General features: G+C 40.0%; 1 protein-coding gene across 8 annotated transcripts in view; it reads right to left on the reverse strand.

Annotated features, from left to right (window-relative positions):
- HECTD4 (HECT domain E3 ubiquitin protein ligase 4) overlaps positions 1-23,345 on the reverse strand; it is a 182,887-nt gene that overhangs the window by 122,181 nt on the left and 37,361 nt on the right. For all 8 annotated transcript variants that reach the window (XM_059408459.1, XM_059408455.1, XM_059408453.1 and 5 more), the window contains exons 2-4: positions 6,683-7,200; positions 1,953-2,042; positions 1,225-1,355 (exon numbers count right to left, since the gene is read on the reverse strand). In XM_059408459.1, the coding sequence (XP_059264442.1) occupies positions 1,225-1,355; positions 1,953-2,042; positions 6,683-7,200 (739 nt within the window). The remainder of the gene's footprint in view (positions 1-1,224; positions 1,356-1,952; positions 2,043-6,682; positions 7,201-23,345) is intronic.

Consider the following 23,345-nt stretch of genomic DNA (forward strand, 5'->3'; position numbering starts at 1 on the left):
AAAAGGAGAAAACAAAGGCATTTTGATTTTGTTTGAAGATGTCACTTTTGGCCTGTGAAGTTTAAGAACTTCTTGGGTATTGCAGTTGCAGGCATTTTTGCTTCTCCCACTGACTCTAGTTCTGTCATATCCAAAAGTCTCACCAGTTCCTCTTACTAGCTCATGTGACTATTTGTTAACAACAGTGGACACAAGCAGACACAGGCCCCGGGATAAAGGGTGCACAAGTGGCCAGCTGCTTAGACTGTACCCCGTGCCCTTCTGGCTGCCCCAGAAGTCTGCCCCCATCAACAGTTCTAAATGGAAAGGTGAGCAGAGGAGGCTGTGAATCCCATACATAATTAATGTCAATTTCTTAAGAGATTCATTTTGAGTCTTTCCATAAGAAAACTGAATGTTTTACAAACAATTTCCGGGGGGGGTTTAAATTCCTATTTCATCAGTTACACAATGTTTAATGATAGTCACGACAGCACTTACAACAGCTCACAGGTCTGTGAGCAGAGTGGACTCCTGGCAAGCCTGCAACTCCCAGGTGGGAGCGGCAGCGTGCACACTGCCTGGAAGCGGCTGGCCTGCCGGGCCGTGGCACCACTCGGTACATCTGCCACGCAAAATGGAGAGGCATCCTCCATCCCACAGGCCAGGCAAGTGAAGGGCAATTAAGAGGGCTGCTGCCGTTTTCATGGAAATCAGCATGAACTGGTATGGAATACTCATGAAAACGTAAGAACATTTTAATCCAGATCATGGGAATACTTGATTCATGCTCCTTTGAACAATCTCTCTCTTTTTGGGGGGGGGCGGGGGGGGTTAGGGTGGGAAGGTTTATCAAAACACTCCTAATACATCACTAAGGGAAACAGCATCAGGCTCAGGCAGCAAGACCTGATATTCTGTTTACAGATAGAAAAATTCAACCTGAGGCTCCCAGGCTCAAACACAAATACCCAGGAGTCAACTTAAGTAATTCATGCCTCCTTGGCTAAAGTATATAGATGATACCTTTTCCTTGCAATAGCAGAACCTATCCATTTTCTTACCTCACTGAGTATCAGCTTTTACACTTTTACTGATAAAGCAGACAAAGAACATACTGTATAGGAACCTAGAGCTTTTAATTAAAAGGAACACAGTTTTATCTAAATCAGTTGCCACAATGATCTAAAAAGCACTCTTTTCAAGTCTTCAATTCAGTCACAGGAGCAAAAACCCCTAAATTACCTTTATTTTCAGAACTGGAGCCAGTGTTGCTATCTGGAGCAGGCAACATGTCTTCATACCCCCATGATACTATGTGTTTGCCACCGAGCAAACAGGAGGGGGATCCAGGCCCCCCTTCCAAAAGCAACAGCCTAAAAATGAGGAGATGGGAGAATCAAAGACACAGAGACCATCCATTTCAGCAAGAAAATGAAAGTCATCTTACAGATCAGACAACTAAAATAGGTTTATGCAAATCTGCATCTGGAATAAATACATTTTTAAATTTAAAAATTATAAAGCCATGCTTATAGGAATGTCATAATAAAAATACAGCTATGTGTAAAATACGTATAGGTTTTATATACGCGTGGGATGGGGGGTAGGGTATCAATTAGGAGGCACATATCAAAACATTAGGAGTGGTTATTTTCTGATAATGAGATTATGAATGATTTTCAGTTTCTCCTTTATACCTTAACATACCTTAAAATCTATAACAATTCATTATAAGCTATTACATTTTTTTAAAAACCTACAAAATAAAAAATGAGAATTAGTATACTCTAGGAATACTTTCAAAGAAGGAAGAGAACACAAAATTATTAAGATGAATATGACAATACACTTGTTTTAAAATATGAATCACTCATTGGTAAGTTTAGCAATGTACCTATTGAAAGGCTTTATGCACAGATCCTCCTTATGGGGTGGGGGGCGCTGGATAAGGAGCCAAAGTGATAGCTTACCTATACAGTACATCGGCTACAGGCAGGGACCCCAGATCAGTCTGTTTCTGTAACAGATGGACCGTATGAACGAAAGTTTTCAAGGATCCCCTAAAAATAAAAGGAGGGAACAGGAAATCATCAAAACTGGAAAGCCAAACAAAGAGGTTAATTTTAGGGGCGCCTGGGTGGCTCAGTGGGTTAAAGCCTCTGCTTTCGGCTCGGATCATGGTCCCGGGATCTTGGGATCGAGCCCCACGTCGGGCTCTCTGCTCTGCGGGGAGCCTGCTTCCTTCTCTCTCTCTGTCTGCCTCTCTGCCTACTTGCGATCTCTGTCAAATAAATAAATAAAATATTAAAAAAAAAAAAAAGAGGTTAATTTTATTAACCACAAGAGAGTGTTCCAAAAGAGGTCTATCCGCTTCCACCAATCAGAAGAGCTGTTGTACCAAACATACTGGATTTTTACAGATTACCACTGGCTCTCACAAAAAGTCCCTTTGTGAGCAGCACCAATTATGCCAGTTAGGATGTTCTCCCTGCATTTGGAAAGGTAAATAATTTTCTCCCAAAATAAAGGTTCAAAACCTAAGGCTCAAACACAAAAAACACGTGGCTATTATGCTTCAGAAACATTTCATGAAGTCCTTCTCTAGTCTAGAGGAGAGGTTTTATAGAAGGGGGTTATACTTAAAGTCTAACAGTGTTTCCAGCCTTCATTTTTAAATATCTTTAAGTTCTTCTTTTTTTTTTTTTTTAGATTTTGAGAGAGAGAGCAGATTCCCTACTGAGCAGGAAGCCTGATATGGGGCCTGACGCTAGGACCCAGAGATCATGACCCGAGCTGAAGGCAGATGCCTAACCGACTAAGCCACCCAGGCACCCTTAAGTTCATCCATTTCACATAACATCTCCCCAAGCTCCATCACATGAAGTATGACTGGAAAGGAATACATTCAAATAATACATATATTTTGTATTAAGTCTACCTGAATGTGGGGCTCAAACTCATGAGCCTGAGACCAAGAGTCACATACTTTACCGACTGAGCCAGCCAGAAGCCCCTGAAATAAGTATTTTGTGCTTAGCGGGGTATTCCTTCTGCTTCCCTTGCTGTGAAGTATGTGACTATAATGCTTGCCGAGCTCACTGCTACCCAATTTCCTTTTGGTTCCCAAGCCTCAAGATTTGGGGAAATCTAGAATATGGCCAACGGGATCTAAAAGAAGGCACTTTTAAGATGCACAGGACTTACCTGGCCAGATCCCAAGTATAAATCACCACAGAACATTTCCTGAACTAGATGACCGCCTGTATCAGATAGGCCGACTTCGGATCGCTGCCTTATTCTCTCAGCCAAGGCTTTAATTGCTAGGTATCACATGCCTCAACCCCAGAAGAAACGGAACACCCGACACTGGACTGAGTAGGCTTGAAGTCCTCTTAATTGCCCCTTTCACTACCCCCTGGTGCTCACAGAATCAAACCCAAAGAATATAAAGCAGGAAGGTGGCAGAGAGGGTCTAAAATCTCAAGTTGGGATTCATGCCACTCACCAGCTACACCATCTCAACCCTGTCACCTAAATCCTGTGGATTTTGCTTCTTCATCTGTCCAACAGTGGCATCTCTGTGGCATGCAGGGAGGTTAAAATGGAGGGGAAAAGCACACGGGAACACTTGGGACCAACTGTAAAGGTATTATTACCTGCCAGACTGAATTACACTTTCAGAATAAAATTCAAACTCCTTCCACGGCTCCTAAGCCCCTACAATGACCTGAGCCCTGCCAAGCTCCTCTCCTGCCCCTTCTCTCTCCCACTGTATTCCAGCCCCCGGGTTACTGTGCTGCCCCCCTCAGCCACCCCAAGCACAAAAAAGAACATCAGGGTTGTGCCACTTGCTGCTCTTCTTGACCAGAACACACCATCATTGGCTTTTTGATGTCTGGTTGGTTCATTCTCCTCCTCCTGGCCTGTGTTCATTGGGCACCTCCTCAGTAAGGCCGTCCCTGGTATCTCCAGCTAATGCTGTCTCACCCCACCCCCCTCATCATTCTCTATCAAAAGATCCTGGCATGTGTTCTTATAAATGAAAAGCCCCCTGAAGTTATCTGATTCAGGTCAATTTTGCAATTGAGGGACCAACCATCTTGCTCACTGTTGTATCCCCAGTGCCTATGAGAGTACCTTGCACAATGTAAATGAGCAATAATTATTTACAAAATGAATCACCCCGAGTCCATTCAACGGCAAAGTGTGAAACCACTAATCACTATATTCCTAAGAATCAGCAAGATTCCTGGCAAAGTTACTTAATAAATTGGCTGAACAAGTAAACATTCAAAATAATATTTTGAAAATGTTGTCTTTGAAAGCATCAATCTCAAATGTTCAATAATATGTGCCAAATAACTTCATTAAAGTAGATGACCAACTGAAAAGGTGAAGGCTTCTGATGTAAAGAAAGTCCAGAAAGAGGTGACAATATTAGCAGTATAGGAATCATCTTTAAACACAAAACAAAAAACATGAAGAAAATAAAAACATTCATTTCAACATTTCTGAGTGGAATTTGGAATATCAAGCACATGAAACAATTTCAGTAATCATCAGATTGAATGTGGGCACAATAAAAAAAGTTTGATTCCATATTCAATAAATAAAAATGTTTAAAACTAAGTTGATGATTATTCCTAACACTCCAAGTCTATCTAAAGAATTCTACTTAAAAGCAAAATTTCGGGGGCCTGTGTGGTTCAGTTGGCTAAGTGCCTGATTCTTGACTTTGGCTCAGATCATGATCTCGAGGTCATGGGATTGAGCCCCATGTTGGGCTCAGAGCTCAGCAGAGTCTGCTTGAGAGTTTCCCTCTCCCTTTATTCTTCCCTCTGCTCATGGTCTCACTCTCTAAATATTAAAAAAAAAAAAAAAAAAAAGTTTTTAAATTTTCTCAAAATGGGATTTTTAAAAAAGATTTAAGGGCACCTGGGTGGTTCAGTCAGTTAAGCGTCTGCCTTCACTCAAATCACGATCCCAGAGTCCTGGGATCAAGCTCCATTTCAGGTTCCCTGCTTGGGAGGAGCCTGCTTCTTCCTCTTCCTCTGCCACAAACCCTGCTTGTGTTCTCTTGCACTCTGTCAAATAAAATCTTTTTTAAAAGTGAATACAAATAAAAATTTATTTATCTATTTGAGAGAGTAAACATGCACACATGCATTGGGGAAGGGGAGAGAGGAGTAGAGGGAGAGAGAGACTCTTACGCAGATTCCCCACCGAGCACAGAGCCTCACATGGGTCTCAATCTCACAACCATGAGACCACGATCTGAGCCAAAATCAAGAGTTGGATGCCCAATCGACTTAGCCACCCAGGTGCCCCAATACAAAAACGGGACTTTTGTATTGGTAACAAGTTTATTTAGGGTCTAAAATGGTCTTCCACAAATACAAGATACCAATCTAATATAAAGCCTTTCCAGGAAAACTTAATTCAGTGCTACCCACTGTCTCCAGAATTAAGCTCCTGTCAGGATTTCCACAATCAACCAGCCTTCAGGGATCTAAAACTAGGCTAGGACAGTTTGCTTAGGGCAAAGAAACTGACAATTAATCCTGGTGCCATTTTGCCTTAAAAGTAGTTTGAGAGTCAACCATTTAAAGGTCAACTTTGAAACCATAAAAATAGGGGAAGAAGTCTTATAACCAAGAATTCTGTAATCTTTCAAGAAGAATTTTTCCACATATTCTTTGCTTAAAAGAAAAAAAAAAGGAAAGAACTCTGAAGCGAGAAGGACAGATTAATGACATTAATTAATGACACTAATCTGTCAGACCACAGTCCTAATTGGTCTCTAGACGACTAGCTTAAGGAAAGCAAGGGCAGTGAACCTTTTTCTCACACATACAGGTTACTGGGCAAGAGACTGTAGAGACCCCCTCCTGGAAAAGTAACTCTAACATTTCCTATTGATATCAGATCAACAATTAGATCAATTAGATCCGCTTACACAAAAAGGACGGCACACTATTCAATTTGGACATACACAGGGGCACCAGGGTGGCTCAGTTGGCTAAGCATCTGCCTTCAGCTTGGATCATGGTCTCGGGGTCCTGTGAGCAGGGAGCCTGTTTCTCCCTCTCCATCCACTCCCCCTGCTTGTGTGTGCATCTCTCTCTGTCAAATAAATAAGATCTTTAAATCTGGACACATACAGAGAGATCTTTCAGTTAAATTAATGGAAGCAAGCATCATGGTCCAGAAATATAATTTGTGACCGAGCCTGCATAACGGAGTCCGGGTAATAATAACTCACTCACTTGCTGAAAAAATTAAAAATGAAAAAACGAAGAAATTAAAAGCTCTACCAATTTTCTGGCCATCCTTCGAGGAGAAATAGAGATAAACCATCCTCCACCAACTGCGGGACCTAAAGCACTAATCATCAAGGGGGTGAGGAGATACGGCAAGGGCTGGCTCTCCCCTTTTAAGCCGCTTCAGCTTTATCACAGGGTGGCAGACAACAAACACTTGAACTTGGGCTCCAGCTCAGGGTCCTGGTGCCAAGTTTTGGTGAAAGTATCTTATGCGCCGTCGAGGCTGTGAAATTCAATATTGCCAACGAAGACGGACTACTGGAGGTTCAGACTGCCATCACAGAGGCCCGCCTCTCACTCCACAACCCCCCGCCCTCACCACCCCCCCAGCAGCAGCCGTCACAAGGCTACAAGGTGGTCCATTTGCTGGTCCTTACCTGGCACACGCCAAAGCCACCAGAGCAGCAGCAGCATTTTCTTTCTGCTTATGTGGGATGTGTCGGCCGGTATCCGAAGTGTCTTCTAGCCAGGAGCACAGCAAAGTTTCAATTCCATTGAGACAGTCAGCAGGCTCCTTGGTCAGGCTCAAAGGCTGGCAGTCGCGAAGGCAGTTCAATAGCACCTCAGCAGTTATGTTACAGAGAGAGGGGTCCGTTCTGCTCTGGGACTGGATAAGGGGGAAGACCAGCAGGAGCCCCATCCGAGATGTGAAGGGAGCTTGCTCAGGTTGCTGCAACAAGCCCTGGCGTTTGAGCAGAGCCAATGTTTCTTCGTCACCCGAACTTTCTCTTTCGTGCTGTTCTTCCAAGGCCAGCTGGCGCTGGGCATTCCACAGTCCTCGCAAGGCATTCAGGCGGTACTCCAGCAGGCGGGCATACGCATTGCTCTGATTCCCACAGACGGAGCGCAAACGTTCGGCTAATTCCGTCGGATTCTTGGTCTCAAACGTTAAAATCTAAAGGGAGGGAACAATAAAGAGATTGGTATGTACAGTTTTTCACCATGGCTTTCATCAGTTCCAGCAAATATATCCGATGGCATCTAAAAAAGTCCACATAAGTCATCTTAGTTGGAACCAAATATGAAAATAGGTGTTGTAAAACCCAGGTATTTGCTGGAGACTTTTTTCTGTGGCGTTTCTGCTAGTGCCCCGGTTAAAAGTAATTATCAGGCCTGGGTCAAAGAGCGCAAATCATGAAAACAGTTAAGTATGAAGTCGGAAATTAATTCAAGTACTTTTAGAAAATTGAGGTACAGGTCCTTGTTAAATGCTTTTGAGGTATAAGTCTAATTCCCATTACCAAGTGGACTGTAAGTGAAAAGAACAAAATTTCATCTTCAGAATTGAATATACCTACTCCTAAATTATTGATATTGTATTGGTCTTTGATTTTGAAGAACACTCCATTCTTACTACTGTTAATCTATTATCTCAGTTGGTAACATGGTATAGATCAAGGAAGCACTATTTTCTTGCCAAAACATACAATTACCAGGAGGCCTCTAGATTTGGAGCCACTAGGAGAATAAAACCATTAAATCCTTAATCCTAAGAAAGGAACCAACTATCAAGATAAAGAATTAAAGGGACTTTATGATGCAAAAAGCATATGCATAGAACTAGGTTAAAATGAACAGACCATTGTAAGGAACCAAGGAGGGCACTTTAGGAGCAAGCACATTAAAACTGACTACCAGGCGCCAGGGGTATCTGGTTCTCAGTAGACCAGAAAGTCAGGGTGAGAAGAGGTTTGAAATAAAAGCAAAGAAAATTCTGTCACGTCATTGGCACTGACATTTTGAAAGGTTATAGATCACTTTATTTCTCTCAGAAACCTGCAAAATACTTTTATTACCTCAAACTTTGCCCTTGAAAACAGCCCAATCCAGAACAATGTAAACACAGTAACGGTCTTGCTTAGCTATACATGCAAGTCACTGAACTGAAAAAATGTTCAATTTAAACAACAAATTCTGGGGCACCTGGCTGGCTCAGTCAATAGAGTGGGCGACTTGATCTCAGGGTCATGAGTTCAAGCCCCATGTTGGGTGTGGGGCCTATTTATAAATAAATAATTTCAATTCAGAAAATGTACTTCATTTTTTTAAAAAAAAGTTCATGTTAAAAAAAAAAAAACGGTAAGTAATTCGAATTTCAGTGCCACCCTATCAGATCAGAAAAAACTTCCAAATGCCATAAGATTTCAAACAACAACTTAGCAATAAGAAGAAAAGAACCATTGATATACACAACTTCAATGAATCTCAGTGGCACTGAATTGAGGGAAAACCACCAATTTCAAAAGGTTGCATCTGTAGGATTCCATTTACAGAGTTTTCTGGAAAAAACAAAATAGAACTATATAGTGATACAGAAGAGATCAGTGATGGTCAGAGGTCAGGGGAATAGGCAGGGAAGGACTAATATAACGATAGTATAAAGAAATTTTTTGGAATGAAAAAGCTGTTCTGTATCCTGATTGTGGTGGTGGTGGGATCCTGAATCTATAGGTGTGTTAAATTCATATAACAGTATGAATTTAGGGGGGTTACCCTAAAAAGGGCTATTTAATTATATGATAATTTCTAAACAAAAGGAAAAAAATTCCAACCAGGCTATATCTGTGTTCCACTAGATATCATTGGGTACAGCTATATTGCAGGTCGTATTAAAATTAAGAACAAGGGCCATTTTTAGTTAGTTTTTAATACAACAGGAGCAAACAGTGTTTAATTGTCTTTGACCATCAAGTCATACCAAACTGTATTCTCCTAACTTTTAACTGGATTCAAACACAGATCACCCTTTTATTTTTCACATGGCAGCAGATAAAATAACTCAAGTTCCTTAAAAAAACAAACAAAAAAACCCTCACATTTCAAGGGCAACCATTTACCTTGAAGCTGTAATCAATATTCAAGGAAGTCAGACTGCCTTTATTTCCCCCCTCCTTTTAGGATCTTCCCTCAAAAACCAGCCTCTACCATTAAAATCAATAACTAAAGACTGAGATGATTTTAATGTTGTTAAAAAAAATGAAAAGGCGACTGGGGTGGCTCAGTCGGTTGAGCCTCTGCCTTCTGCTTGGGTCATGATCCCATAGTCCTGGGACGGAGTCCAGTGTGGGCTCTCTGCTCAACGGGGAGGTTGCTTCCCCTCTCCCTTTACCTCTTCCAGCACCCCCTCCCCACCCATGCTCTCTCCCCCTAATAAAATAAAAATTAAAAAAAAAAAACACAAAGCTTTGTCTCCTACTTATGAACATCTAAAATGAATTTAAGAGCTTTCCAATATTGCTTTTGTGATTTCCACCCAATACTACTCTTTGATATAAAATACATATGAAACACATACAAGTTCCACACATTTTATTTATGGTACATTGATCATCTACTTTGTTTATATGAAGCAAGTACTAAAAAATTCAATACAGACTTTTATTAGAACCAAGAATCAAAGAACAACTCAGTAACATTAAACCTACCTATTTCCTTTTATTATCCATCTTAAAGATAAGTGGCTCTAAAATGTGGTATTTCATGGTTTGTATAAAGATGTTTATGACAGAATCTAGAGCTAATTCCAAACATTAAGACTAGCTAGAAAAAAATTCTATAATACACTTCTGCACTTTTCTTATGATTCTATTTTTATAAGTACTTCAGCTATATTTTGGCATTCCAAAAAGGATTTTGAAAGGATCTGAGTTATAATTAACCAAATATTATATGATATACACACTTAAGTGACTTATGTTTATTGATTTAGCAGTATCTAAGGCACACTATGCTTTCAGAAATCCATTAGGCTACTCAGCATTCCATTGGAATGGCCCCTCATGAAAACTAAGAACTGTGCGCTACACTGCTGTTTTTCAGAATTCTAAGTTGAAGGTCATGGCCAAAAATCATTTCATAAAGACATCATACCTTTGAGCTTTAGTACATCAGCGATGAAGGATCTATTCTGGTACTTATGAATATTAAATGATTTGTCTCAGATCCTCATATAAAAACCAGTGCTCTCAGTAACTGCTTTTAAAGAAGATAAAAAATCCAAAATGTCATTAGGAAAGGAATACTTTTCACTTTAAAAAGGGGGAAAAGTATTTAAGGAGCAGGGAAGATCCCCCATCATCCTTAATCAGAAGCAAGGGTCACTAACTACTTCAGGGATAACGAGTCACCCAATGAAGGGAATGACTTTCAAAGTAATGTGTTGCCTTAATTTCTTTTTTTTTAAAGTCCTACATGACACACAAGTTTAGTCTAAGACAACAACAATCATTCTGGAAAGTCTAACAGAAGGTAGGCAAAATATTCTTTGCCAGCCAAATTTTGAACAAGACTCCAATATTTGACGTAAGAGTAGTTATAGAGGATCAACTCATTTCAGCCAATTTCTTTCCATTTTCCATGTGGAAAAATACAAGAGCATGTACCTTCCAGCCGTGATGTGAAATGTGAAATGTCAACACGCATTTCAAGTAATCGTCATAGTGAGAAAAAGCAGAGAGGCTTTTGAAGTAGTAGAGAATGTTACAAATAAAGAAACTAACTAAACCAATAATTAATAGAAAAGATTAGGGCATGAACTATTGTATTCCCCCTAAATGTAAATATTAATTTCTAACTATATCACTCTTCAGAAAAGAGATGTAAGTCTCTAAAATTGTCAAGAAATTAAAAGATGTATTAGAGCCTACCTCTGAAATAGAGTAACCCCTTTCTAAGAATTTAACCTAAAAAAATTTTCCAGAAATAAATATACTGAAGTTTCATTATAGTGGAAAAAGCAGACGAAATCTTAACATCCAAAAAATAAATGTTCAGGGCCCCTGGGTGGCTCAGTCATTAAGCATCTGCCTTTGGCTTACTCCTGATCCCAGGGTCCTGAGAAACAGCCCTGTATCAGGCTTCCTGCTCAGCGGGTAGCCTGTTGGAAGCCTGTTCTCCCTCTCCCACTCCCCCTGACTGTGTTTCCTCTCTTGCTGGGTCTCTCTGTATAAATAAATAAATAAATAAATAAAACCTTTAAAAAAAAAAAAAAAGCTATGTTCAGGGGCACGTGGCTGGCTCAGTTGGTACAGCATGTGATTCTTGATCTTGGAGCTCTAAATTCAAGCCCCACGTTGGGTATGCGATTACTTAAATAAAATCTTAAAAATTAAAACAAATAAAAAGGGAAGGGGGGCCTGGGTGTCTCAGTCGGTTAAGTGTCTGCCTTCAGCTCAGGTCCTGACCTGAGGGTCTTGGGATGGAGTCCTGCATCAGGCTCCCTGCTCAGTAGGGAGCCTGCTTCTCCCTCTCCCAGTACCCGCAACGCTGTGCTCTCAGTCTCTGTCAAACAAACAATATTTTTAACAAATGAAGAGAAGGGAAGTGTTCAATTAAAACATAGGACAATGGAATATTATGCAATAACTTAAGCAAGTTAAAACCAAAGATAAAGCAGAAAAATTATATATGCCCTATAAGTAGGACTATGTAAAACATGCTTGTTCAATTTGAAAGGTCATTAGTATCTGTGGTAATAGAAACATGGATTTTTCTCTATTTAAAAAAACAAACAAACAGTGATGACAAGTTAAATAGTTCATATTTAAGCGATCATAACTACAGGGGATACTTTTGAAAAGCAAACGCTATCTTTAACTGGTAGTCAAACAAATGGTGACACAGTGGATATATTTAAAATGGGGAGGGGAGGGGACAGCTGACAAAAAATCATCACCATACCACAGGATATGCTGTCCTTAAATCCGCTGACGAGTTCCATCTGTTGCACTTTGGCAGCAAAAAACACAGGGCTGATTAGATTCCTGGTTAGGAGGGAAGACTGAATGGTGGGATGGGGAAGGCCACAGATATTGGGAGCTATGAATGAACAATAAAACCTTTCACTCTCCAAAATGAAAGGATACTTAAAACTCAGGACTGTGCCAGCCTCGCAGCACATACACTGATACTCAGGATCACTCAAGCTCCGACAGATGAATTACATTACTGTGCTCCCCATTATGGTACATTAACCAATTCATTCTACGTACCCGTCAGCATAAAAGGAATTTATACCTGGGTTATTATTTCAAAGCAGATCAACTGGCCAGACTTGCAAACCCAATACAAAATTTGTAAGGAAAGGTTATAGAATACTGAAATCCTCTCAAATGTTAGAGTGCATTTTTTAAACCCTTCTACAAATTTTCCCACTGTTTTTCACATTATGAAGATGGCAATCATGGCCAAATTGAATTGCATATGGCAATTCACAGAATGTAAGATCTCAAGTGAACCAAGTAAATGAATTGTGAGTGCAAGGATGGAATTCTATCTCTAATATGAAAGCCTAATTCAAGAGTGGATCGCTTATCAATTAAATTAAACCCTGAAGCTACATATCTGATCCTGGAAATAGGTATTCATTTGAATGCTTTTTTGACATCTCCGATTTTTAAAAAGGATCTTTTACTTGACTGACAGACAACACGATTAAGTGTCACAGTTTAATTCATGAGTTTTAGCCGCTAGCTTGGTACCTCAACTAGAATGGCCTTTGACTGGTTTCCAGAATGTTTGGTTTAGACTCAGTCCTGTAAAACCTGCTCCAGCACTCAGTGATCTCGCCCACATCTTCACGCACCTGCTATTGATGGCAGGATTGTCAGACTGGTGAGGACTCAGGGCACCTGGGTGGCTGAGTCAGTAGAGCATGTGACTCTGGGTCCTGAGTTCAAGCCCCATGTTGGGCGTAGTTAAACAAAAACTCCTGAGAATTCCCTATCTAAGAAATCACTTTCCCAATTCTTCTTGCATAAAGTTCCACTTGACCTTGCCCTTATCCAGCTTTCATCTTTTGTCATGTCCTCATGACCATGGTCCTATTTTTCCATCTCCTGGTTTTGTTGCTTAAAAGTTCACCCTATTCAGCCCAACTCCTACCTTTCAAAATTCAGCTCTGCTACTTACTTTTGAAAAATTCTGATTTCCTTACTCTCTCTCTTCTCCTTTCCAAAATTAGCTACTACGTGCTTCCACAGTATCCAGCACATATCTCTATCAGAGGATCCACCACAAACTGTAAGGAAAAATGTGTCTGCTATTTCACAATAGGAATAGACTGATGATTTGTTAGGAGTGAAGGAAAATCTCTCTGAAATGACATTTGCTAACTGCTTACTTCACATACGTAAAGATTACCAGGCTGTGATATATTCAAACCCTTAGCATAAATATATTTTAGTTAAAAAACAAAAACCACTGGTTTTTTAAATAGAGAAACGTAACAAAGAAGGAAACCCTGTAACTCTAATATGCGTAACACCACACTACTATGTTGTTTATTCCCAGTCTGTCCCCTCTTTCAACCAAGTACTAAAAGGGGAAAAACCAGAGCTTATTCACTTTTCTAACACCAGAGTTTAGCACAGTGTCTGGCACATAAATATTTGATAAATTAACAAATGAGATGATACATTAATTCCAAGAATAATTCCCTTAGGATGTACATCTGGTTCCCACTATACTTCTGAGTAACCCTCCTTCGGTTGGACTAATTATAAATCTGCCTTCTGGAGCAACAGAAAATTCTTCCTCTTCCACGTAAGAGCCTTTTAATCAGATGAAGAAAATATGTGTAGTGAAAGAAGGGAACACCAAAATATGAGCTAGAGCCGTGGTTCTCAACCCTGGCTGCACATCTGAACTGTTTTGGGAGCTTTTTTTTAAAACAATACTCCTGAGTGGGCCCCCACTCCAGTCAGATTAACTCAGAATATTTAGGGATGAGACCCAGGCTTTTTTCCACTCCACAAGTGAAAGCAATGTGCAGCCAAGATTTCAAACCACTGAGTTAGGGGAACTGGGTTCCAGCTCAGGCTCCGCAAGTAACAATTTCCCTTAGGTATTTTACTTAAACTCACTTGGTCAGTATTTCTACCTTTGTAAAACAGAAGCCAACACCCACCTCATTTACACAGCTAAGGTCAAACACAAGTTCAGGGAGCTCTCTGAAAAAGCCGAAACTGCTCAACAACCGTTAGGGTTTCCTTATTTTTGACTAGATCACCATCAAGAAAGGGAATTTTTTCATATAACCCTGAAAGAAGGAAATCCTGACTAGATAAAAGCCAGGAGTGTTGAGGATAGGGTAAAGGAGGCATGGAACTAAACACATGCGTGGTCTGAGGCAACACTGTTTAAAAAATGCTAATGTAATCTTAAAATGCATTAGAAGAATTCCACTATCGGGACCAAGGGAGATAATAATCCCATTTATATTCCGCAATGGTCAAACTCTAACTGGAATATCCCGTTCAGTTCAGAGTACCTCATTTCAAGAAGTCATTAGCAGACTAGTAGGAGTCCAGAAGAGGGTGATTTGACTAATCTGGCAATCATGTCACATGAGGAATGGTTAAGGAACTAGGGATGCATGGCCTGCAAGGGAGGAGGGGGCAACCTTCATAAAATTAAAGGGCTATCATGTGGAAGAAATCGAGTGTGTTGCTCTAGAAGCCACAAAAGTAGGAAGTTACAGGGATGGACGGCATAACGAAGAACTTTGATAATAATTCTGTAAATCACAACTTCTGGATGTGTTTAAAGAAAAAAAAAAAAAAGATTCCTGGGCTCCACTTACAAAGACTGTTTTGAGAAGTCTAAGATGTGCCCTGGAATCTACATTTGAGGCAGATTCTCTGGGTAACTCTGGGTAGTCTCTAAAAATTTTTTAAGAGGTTTATTATAATTCACATACCATGAAATTCATCCACTTAAAGAGCAAAATTCAATGGATTTTAGTACATTCAGAGCTGTGCGGTCATTATCACAATTTTAGAAGGTCTCCATCACCTTCAGAAGAAATTCTGTACCCATTAGAAATCTCTCATTTTCCCCCAGATCTCTTAGCCCTAAGCCATCACTAACCTACTCTACAAAGTTACCTATTCTTCACTTCAAATAGAAATGGAATTCTGCTATCTGTGGTATTTTGTGAATACTCTTTCATGTAGCACTGTTTTCAGGATTTGTCCCCTTCATTCCTCTTCACAGCTAAATGATACTCCATTTTATGGATAGACCACATCTTATTTATCCATTCACTGGCTGATGGGACATTGGAGTTTCCACTTTTTGGCTGTTATGGATAACGCTTCTTTGAATACTGAAGTTTTTGTGCGGACATCAGTATATAACCACAAGGGATAAAAACCTAACAGTGAAACTGCTGAGTCCTATGGTAATTCTGTTCACCCTAGGGAGGAACTGTTGAACTGTTGTCCAAAGTGGCTATACCATTTTACTTTCCCAGCAGCAATATATGAAGATTTCTGTTTTCCACATCATTGCAAACACTTATTATCTGTCTTTTGATTAGAGCCATCCAAGTGGGTGTGAAATGGTAACTCATGTGGTTTTGATTTGCATTTCCCTGATGGCTAATGGTGTTAAGCATCTTTCATGGGCTTATCTGTCATTCACCTATCTTTGGAAAATTGTACTTTGAGAAACAATGAATTTGCCTTATCAATAAGAACAAGATCTTCAATGAACAGAAACACATTTTTTAAAAAAAGAAAAGAAAAAAGAAACACAAATACACTTAAACCCACAAGCTTATAATATTATGAGAAAGAAAAACCACCACTGGATGATGTTGGCAAACTAACTCATTTTGGAAAAGTGGTTAATACAGGGAAAGATTCCAACATTTATTCTGCCTTTCTCATATGAACTGTACACCTAGATAACCAAACAATTAAAGAAGAATTCCCTTTACAGAAGCATTCCAGCTAATAACGATATGACCAATTATTACCATTTTGCTATCTTGATTTAACAGATCTAGGCATTTAGCTTTAGTAGCTGCAAACATCATAAGAAATCAGCAGATCTTATGGGCCTACTGATAAGAACATACATCCCGCACTGGGACATAATCTTACCCACCCCCTCCAAAAAAATAAATCAAACTTAAATCTGATCAAACCATGGTCCAGAAAAAAGTTTCTTCAAATAAAGTTTAAGGCAGGAGGGGCAAGAAAATAGGAAAAAGTGAAAAAAAAAAAAAAAGTCAATCTCAGTGTGTGTCTCTTATTTAGTGATTCAAACAATCTTTAAAAAATTTTAGCAGAATTATAAGACAATTGGAAATGTGAACACCGCCTGCATAATTTAAAGGAATCATTAATTTTTTAAAAGATTTTATCTATTTATTTGACAGAGAGATCACAAGTAGGCAGAGAGGGGGAAACAGGCTCCCTGCCGAGCAGAGAGCCCAATGCGGGGCTCAATCCCAGGATCCTAGGATCATGACCTGAGCCGAAGGCAGAAGCTTTAACCCACTGAGCCACCCATGCGCCCTTTAAAGGAATCATTAATTTTTAAAGATTTGAAATACTATTGTAGTTATGATTTTTAAAGTAGTCTTAATCTTTTAGATACATACTGAAAGGGGCGCCTGGGTGGCTCAGTTGGGTCACCCCTGCCTTTAGCTCAGGTCATGATCTCAGGGTCCTGGGATTGAGCCCCACATTAGTCAGGCTCTCTGCTCAGCAGGGAGCCTGCTTCCCCCTCTCTCTCTGCCTGCCTCTCTGCCTACTTGAGATCTCTGCCTGTCAAATAAATAAAATCTTAAAAAAAATACATACTGAAATATATATGGATAAAGTGATAGGTCATGGAAAGACAGCCCACCCTCATGGACTGCTAGAAGAAATATTGTTAAGATGATTACACTACCAAAGAAATCTACACATTTAATGCAATCCCTATCAAAATACCAACAGCATTTTTCACACAACTAGAACAATTCTAAAATTTGTATGGAATCACACAAGTGCCCAAGTAGCCAAAGCAATCTTGAAAAGCAAAGCTGGAAGATCCCAATTCCAGACTTCAAATTATACTACAAAGCTCTAGTAATCAGAATAGTATGGTACTGGCACAAAAATAGACACAAAGATCAATGGAACAGAAAACCCAGAAACAAATTCACAACTATATAGTCAATTAATCTTTGGCAAAGCAGGAAAGAATATCTAAAGGGAAAAAAGACCGTCTCTTCAAAAAATGGTATTAGGAAAACTGGACAGCAACATGCAAAAGAAGGAAACTGGACCACTTTCTTATACCATACACAAAAATAAATTCAAAATGGATTAAAGACCTAAATGTGAGACCTGAAACTGTAAAAATCCCAGAAGAGTACACAGGCAGTAAGTTCTCTGACATTAGCTACAACAACTTCTTTCTAGCAATAATAAACTATTGGGACTGCGGGACAGTTTGGGACAAAATAAAAGGCTATTGTACAACAAAGGAAACAACAGAACTAAAAGGCAATCTGTGGGACGCCTGGGTGGCTCAGTGGGTTGAGCCTCGGCCTTCACCTCAGGTATGATCTCAGAGTCCTGGGATCAAGCCCTGCATCTGGCTCTCTGCTCAGCAGGGAGCCTGCTTCCCCCTCTCCCTCTGCCTGCCTCTGCCTACTTGTGATCTCTCTCTGCCAAATAAATAAAATCTTTAAAATAAATAAAAGGCAACCTATGGAATATGAGAATGTATTTGCAAAGGACATATCCAATAAAGGATTAGTACCCAAAATACATAAACATATATATGAAGAACTTATGAAACTCAATACCCCTCCCCCAAATAATCAAATTTAAGAATGGGCAGAAGACATGCACAGACATCTCCAAAAACGACATCCAGATGGCCAATAGGAACATGAATGGGTGCCTGATATTCATCAGGGAAATGCGTATCAAAACTACAAGGCCACCTCACACCTGTCAGAATGGCTAAAATCAACAAGCCAAGAAAACAGGTGTGAGCAGAGATATGGAGAAAAAGGAACCCTCTGGCACTGTTGGTGGGAATGCAAACTGGTGCAGCCACAGTGGAAAACAGTACAGAGGCTCTTCAAAGAAGTTAAAAGAGAACTATAATCCAGGAATCACACTACTGCGTTATCTATTCAAAGAATACAAAAATACTAATTCGAAGGGCTACATTACTTGATTGATTGATTGATGTAAACCTGTGTTTACAGCAGCATTATTTACAATAGCCAAAATAAGAAAGCAGCCCAAGTGTCCACTGAATGATGAACAGAGAAAGAAAATGTGGTGTATGAAATCTTGCCAGTTGTAACAACACGGATGGAGCTGGTGAGTGTAAGTGAAGTAAGTCAGAGAAAGACAAATGCCACATGATTTCACCATGTGGAATTGAAAAAACAAAACAAACTAGCCAAGGGGAAAAAATAAGAGAGAACTGATGGTTACCAGAGGGAAGGGGTGTGGAGGGATGGGTTAAATAGGTGATGGAGATTAGGGAGTGCACATGTGATGAGCCCCAGGTGATGTGTGGACCTGTTGAATCACTATACCATACACCTGAAACTAGTATAACGCTATGTTAATAAGTGATGGTCATGGATTTAAATATACTTCAAAAATAAACTTCAAAATACTGGAGAGAAGTAGGTAGTATAGCTGAAACTGTTGAAGTTTGTGAAGGATACACAGACATCCATCACGCAATTTTCATTTTTGCGATTTCCCAGATGTTTCCTAAGTAAGTAAAGTTTGCAGGGGGCACCTGGGTGGCTCAGTTGATTCAGCAACAGCCTTCAGCTCAGGTTAGGATTCCAGGGTCCTGGGATGGAGCTCAGCAGGGAGCCAGCTTCTCCCTCTCCCTGTTGCTCCTGCTCTCTCTTGCTAGCTCTCTCGCTCTCTCTCTCTCTCTCTAATGAATAAGTAAAATCTTCTTTAAAAAGTTGGTTTTTTTTTTTTAAGGCTGTCAAAACCAAAACAGGAGTTGTGAAGAGGCCTGTCGCTAGCCATAATAAGAGACAAGATGGCTCCTTATCACAGTTCTTATAAATGACAAAGATTTCTTCTTCCAATGCTAGGGCTCTATTCAAAGCAGCAGTCTTTTAAAACAGATCTACCTAAATCACCTCGATTTGCCACTTCATTTTGCTAACAGAAACTTTTCAGACCCTCAAAACTGTTTACATACAACTATTAATCCACTTTCCGAAGTGCTTAAAAGCTTACTCTTAAGAAACACAACAGAAAAATTAATCAAATGAGAAAATATATTTTAAAATTATATTTAAAGTGCAATTCACATGCAATTCACCTCTAAAGTACAATTACTGTTTCTGTGAGCAATAGATTTATCATCAAAAATAAGCTTCATAAATCAATTTTAATATGTATTCTGGGATTGATGACTAATATCTGCTCCTTCAAAATTTATGCACTTATACTCTTATTTATACGCTTATTTATACTCTTATTGAGCAAATAGGTTATAGTTACTACCCCTCCCCCAATGCTATTTTACTGATCTAAATTTATAATCTTTTAAGATTTGAGAGAGAGAGAGAGAGAGAGAAAGTGCCTATGTGTGAGTGTAAGTGCGGGGAGAGGCAGAGGAACACGGAAAGAATCCCAAGCCGACTGAGTTAGATGTCAGATGTGGGGCTCAGTCCCATGACCTATGAGATGTGACCTGAGCCCAAATCACCAATCTGATGCTTAAATGACTGGTAAAGGGGTGCCTGGGTGGCTCAATCTATCTTTAGCCAACAAGATTTTGTAAAATGGGATGGAATAAAAATAGAAATAAACCAAAAGACACAAGGGTATGCCAAGTCATGTAATGAGTACCAAGAATCACTGGATAATATTCTAGAGAAGGATCGGCACGTACAGAAAATACTCACAGGTTGGGAGATGAGGCAAGAGAAGTAACAGGTATAATACAGCATACCATAAGTTTAACCAAACCCTTGAATTTCATTATTATATCATTTTAATATCAACACTTTTACATTAGTGTGCTCAACTTTTTGTTTTTGTTTTTGAATTCTGATCTAAATTTTTCAAAACTTAAACTAGGTTTGGGGAGGCAGCGGAGAAAAAAGATCATACTAGGTTTTACAAAATTGCTCAGTAAAATCTCCTATTACTAAAATACAATGGTACTAAATACTGACAAGAATGTGAAGCAATAGGAATTCTTATACATTTCTGGTGGAAATATAAGCACAAACACCTTAGAAAACAATTGGCATCGTCCAGTTAAATTGAAAACTCCTTGTCTTGGTTTCCAATGGCTGTTCTAACAAATCCCTATAAATTTAGTAGCTTAAAACAACAGATATTTAACCGCTCACAGTCCTGGAGACTAGAAGTCCAAAATAAGTATCACTGAGCCAAATTCAGGGTGTTGGCAGGGCTGCACTCCCTCGAGAGGCTCTAGGAGAGCATCTATTTCTTGGCTCTTCCACCTTTGCATGGCTGCTGACACTCCTCGGCTGTGGCCACATCGCTCCCTCTGTGAGCCTAGGGCCTTCTCCTTTCACACTGCGCGCAATCTCACCGCCTCCCCTCTGTTAAGGACGCTTGTGATTGCACTTAGAGCCCACCTGAAAATCTAGGCTAATCTGCCCAACTCAAAATTCTTAACGACATCTGTGAAGAGTCTCTTTCCATACACGGTAACATTTACAGGTTCCAGGGATTAGGACCTGATGTCTTTGGGGGCTATCAGCCAGCCCACTATATGCATATAGCCTACAGTCCAGCAATCCACTCCAGGGCAATTCCCCTCTGAAACTCTTGCACTTGAACACAAGATGACAAGGTCAAGAATATTCACAGCAACATAATAACCACAACAACAAAAATCAGGAAAAAACTCAAATACCGTCAATAAGAGGACAGATACACAGTGGTATAGTCATAATTAGGAAGCAGTGAAAATTAAAAGAAGTAGAGCTATACACATCAACCTACAAGCATCGTATAATACATGTGGAGTCAAGAAAAAAGCCACCAAAAAATACATATGGCAACTCCATTTATATAATAAGGTCTTAAAACACAAAAAACCTAAGCTCTGTAACATTTAGGATTGTGAACATGTGCTCAAACAATAAAGAAAAGCAAAAGACCACGCAGACCACGCTTTCTCAGTCGAGCCCACAAAGTGACACAGGAGAAAGGCAAGGATTCTCTTTATGCCCAGGGACAGCAGTGATATGACAGGAAGCAGAGCGCCTAGGGTGGGCAGACTAAGCCGATTTTCTGGGCAGAGGCTAAAACTACAAAAGGAGTGTGTTGAGGCTTGAATGTGTCGAGCCCAACGGCAGATCGAAGGGAACACTGGCTAGTAAGAGACGCAAGTAGTCTGAACTGGGAGGAGGTAAGAGAAAGGGCCAAGTGATCCAATTCTAAGCTTCATATGTCGTTATATTATGAAGACAATAAAATCTTGACGCTATGTTCACTTCAAAAAAGAAAAACAAACACAAAATTCAGGATAGTGGTTTCCTATGTGGGAGAGAGGAAGGGTTGTAGAGTATGCAGGGAGCTTTAAAGGGAGTCGTATGGAACCATTTCTTAAGTGAGAAGTGAGATCACAGAATATATATATTTTAAAATTTATTTGTATGTATATATTCCAAATTTTTACCCAAAATACCTATACTTTTTGAATATATATTTAATAAAAGATGTTGTAGTTCCTTATTATTCCAGCCCTAAAAAGCAGACCAAGATCATTAGCCCTACTGCTGATAAATACTTAGTGGTTTCTCTAGAGATGGCATCACTGCATAACTAAAGTACTCCCAGTATAAGGTGTGAATAGCCCAAGTGCTCCACATTTTTAGGAACCGTGTGAGCTGACACACAAACTAAGCTTTGGGTGATGCTGTAGTTATCTCTGCCTCCAGAAGGAGCTGCTCACTGTACAGGGAGACGAACACTGAGAGCAGAAGTTCTTAATGGAGGCGAGGGAGGTAGGGGTGGGTAGAGACTGCCTCCCAGGGGACAGTTGGCAATGCCTAAACACATTTTTGGCTGCTACAAGAATAGAGGTACTACTGGCATCTGGTGGGTGGAGGCCAGGAACATTGCTAAATATCCTACAGTGCACAGGGAAGGCCTCACAGCTGAGGCCAAGATGGAGAAACACTGTTCTACAGGAACCATCTGATTTGAGTGCATGCGATAAGCCTCCCTCCTGCCCCCTGACATTGAGGGTGACAATGAACTCTCCCATAAGGGATATAGAAAGTCTGAGCTGGCAGAATCTGCCCATCCTCAGAACTGTGCACAGGAGGGATTCTAATCATACGCTCAATTAAAACACCAGTTTTACAGATGATTACTATGTACCAGAAGAATTCTGATAGACTGTAAACTCAAGGGTGCAGACTTAAGATTCATTCATCTTTTTATCTTCTACCCTAAAATCTCAGTACAATTTGAATGGTTTCTCCTGAAATAAGGCACAGAGTAGAGCACCGGGCATGTTGAAGCACTCAATAACATCAGTTAATAGTATTTGAAATAAAAAAAATTTTTTTTTTCAAATTTATTGCAAACAATGTCAGTATAGTTGACAACTTTGTCTATTTTATTCCCTTAGTGTGTATCCCATGCACATAATCTGGCATATAACAGATGCTCAAAAAATATTTACTGAATGAGCAAATGACTAAAATGCTACCTGAGGGGCGCCTGGGTGGCTCAGTGGGTTAAAGCCTCTGCCTTCGGCTCGGGTCATGATCCCAGGGTTCTGGGATCGAGCCCCGCATCGGGCTCTCTGCTCAGCAGGGAGCCTGCTTCCTCCTCTCTCTCTGCCTGTCTCTCTGCCTCCTTGTGATCTCTGTCTGTCAAATAAATAAATAAAATCTTAAAAAATAAAATAAAATAAAATAAAATAAAATGCTACCTGATAGCCCACATACAGCCCCACCACCCCCCAACAAAACGAAATAGAACAAACAACAGAAAGCAATAGATGTAATGAGAAACCACTTTCAAACACATTCCCAGGTCAGCACTAAATCTGAGACTCCAGACCTCATCTTCCTCTGGTCAACATCACTAAGACAGGTGAAATCAGTGGTATTCACACTTTGATTATAAAATCAGATTAATTCTAAACCCATGGCCTGTGACTGTCAGCTCCGTCGGGCAAGAACGTGAATATGCACCCAGTGACAACTCAACAGAAAGTACAAATGACCATGGCTGACACTAAGTATTTCTAAGAAACGAGAAATGC

The sequence above is a fragment of the Mustela nigripes genome, chromosome 8 (assembly GCF_022355385.1).
Source record: "Mustela nigripes isolate SB6536 chromosome 8, MUSNIG.SB6536, whole genome shotgun sequence".
NCBI lineage: Eukaryota > Metazoa > Chordata > Mammalia > Carnivora > Mustelidae > Mustela > Mustela nigripes.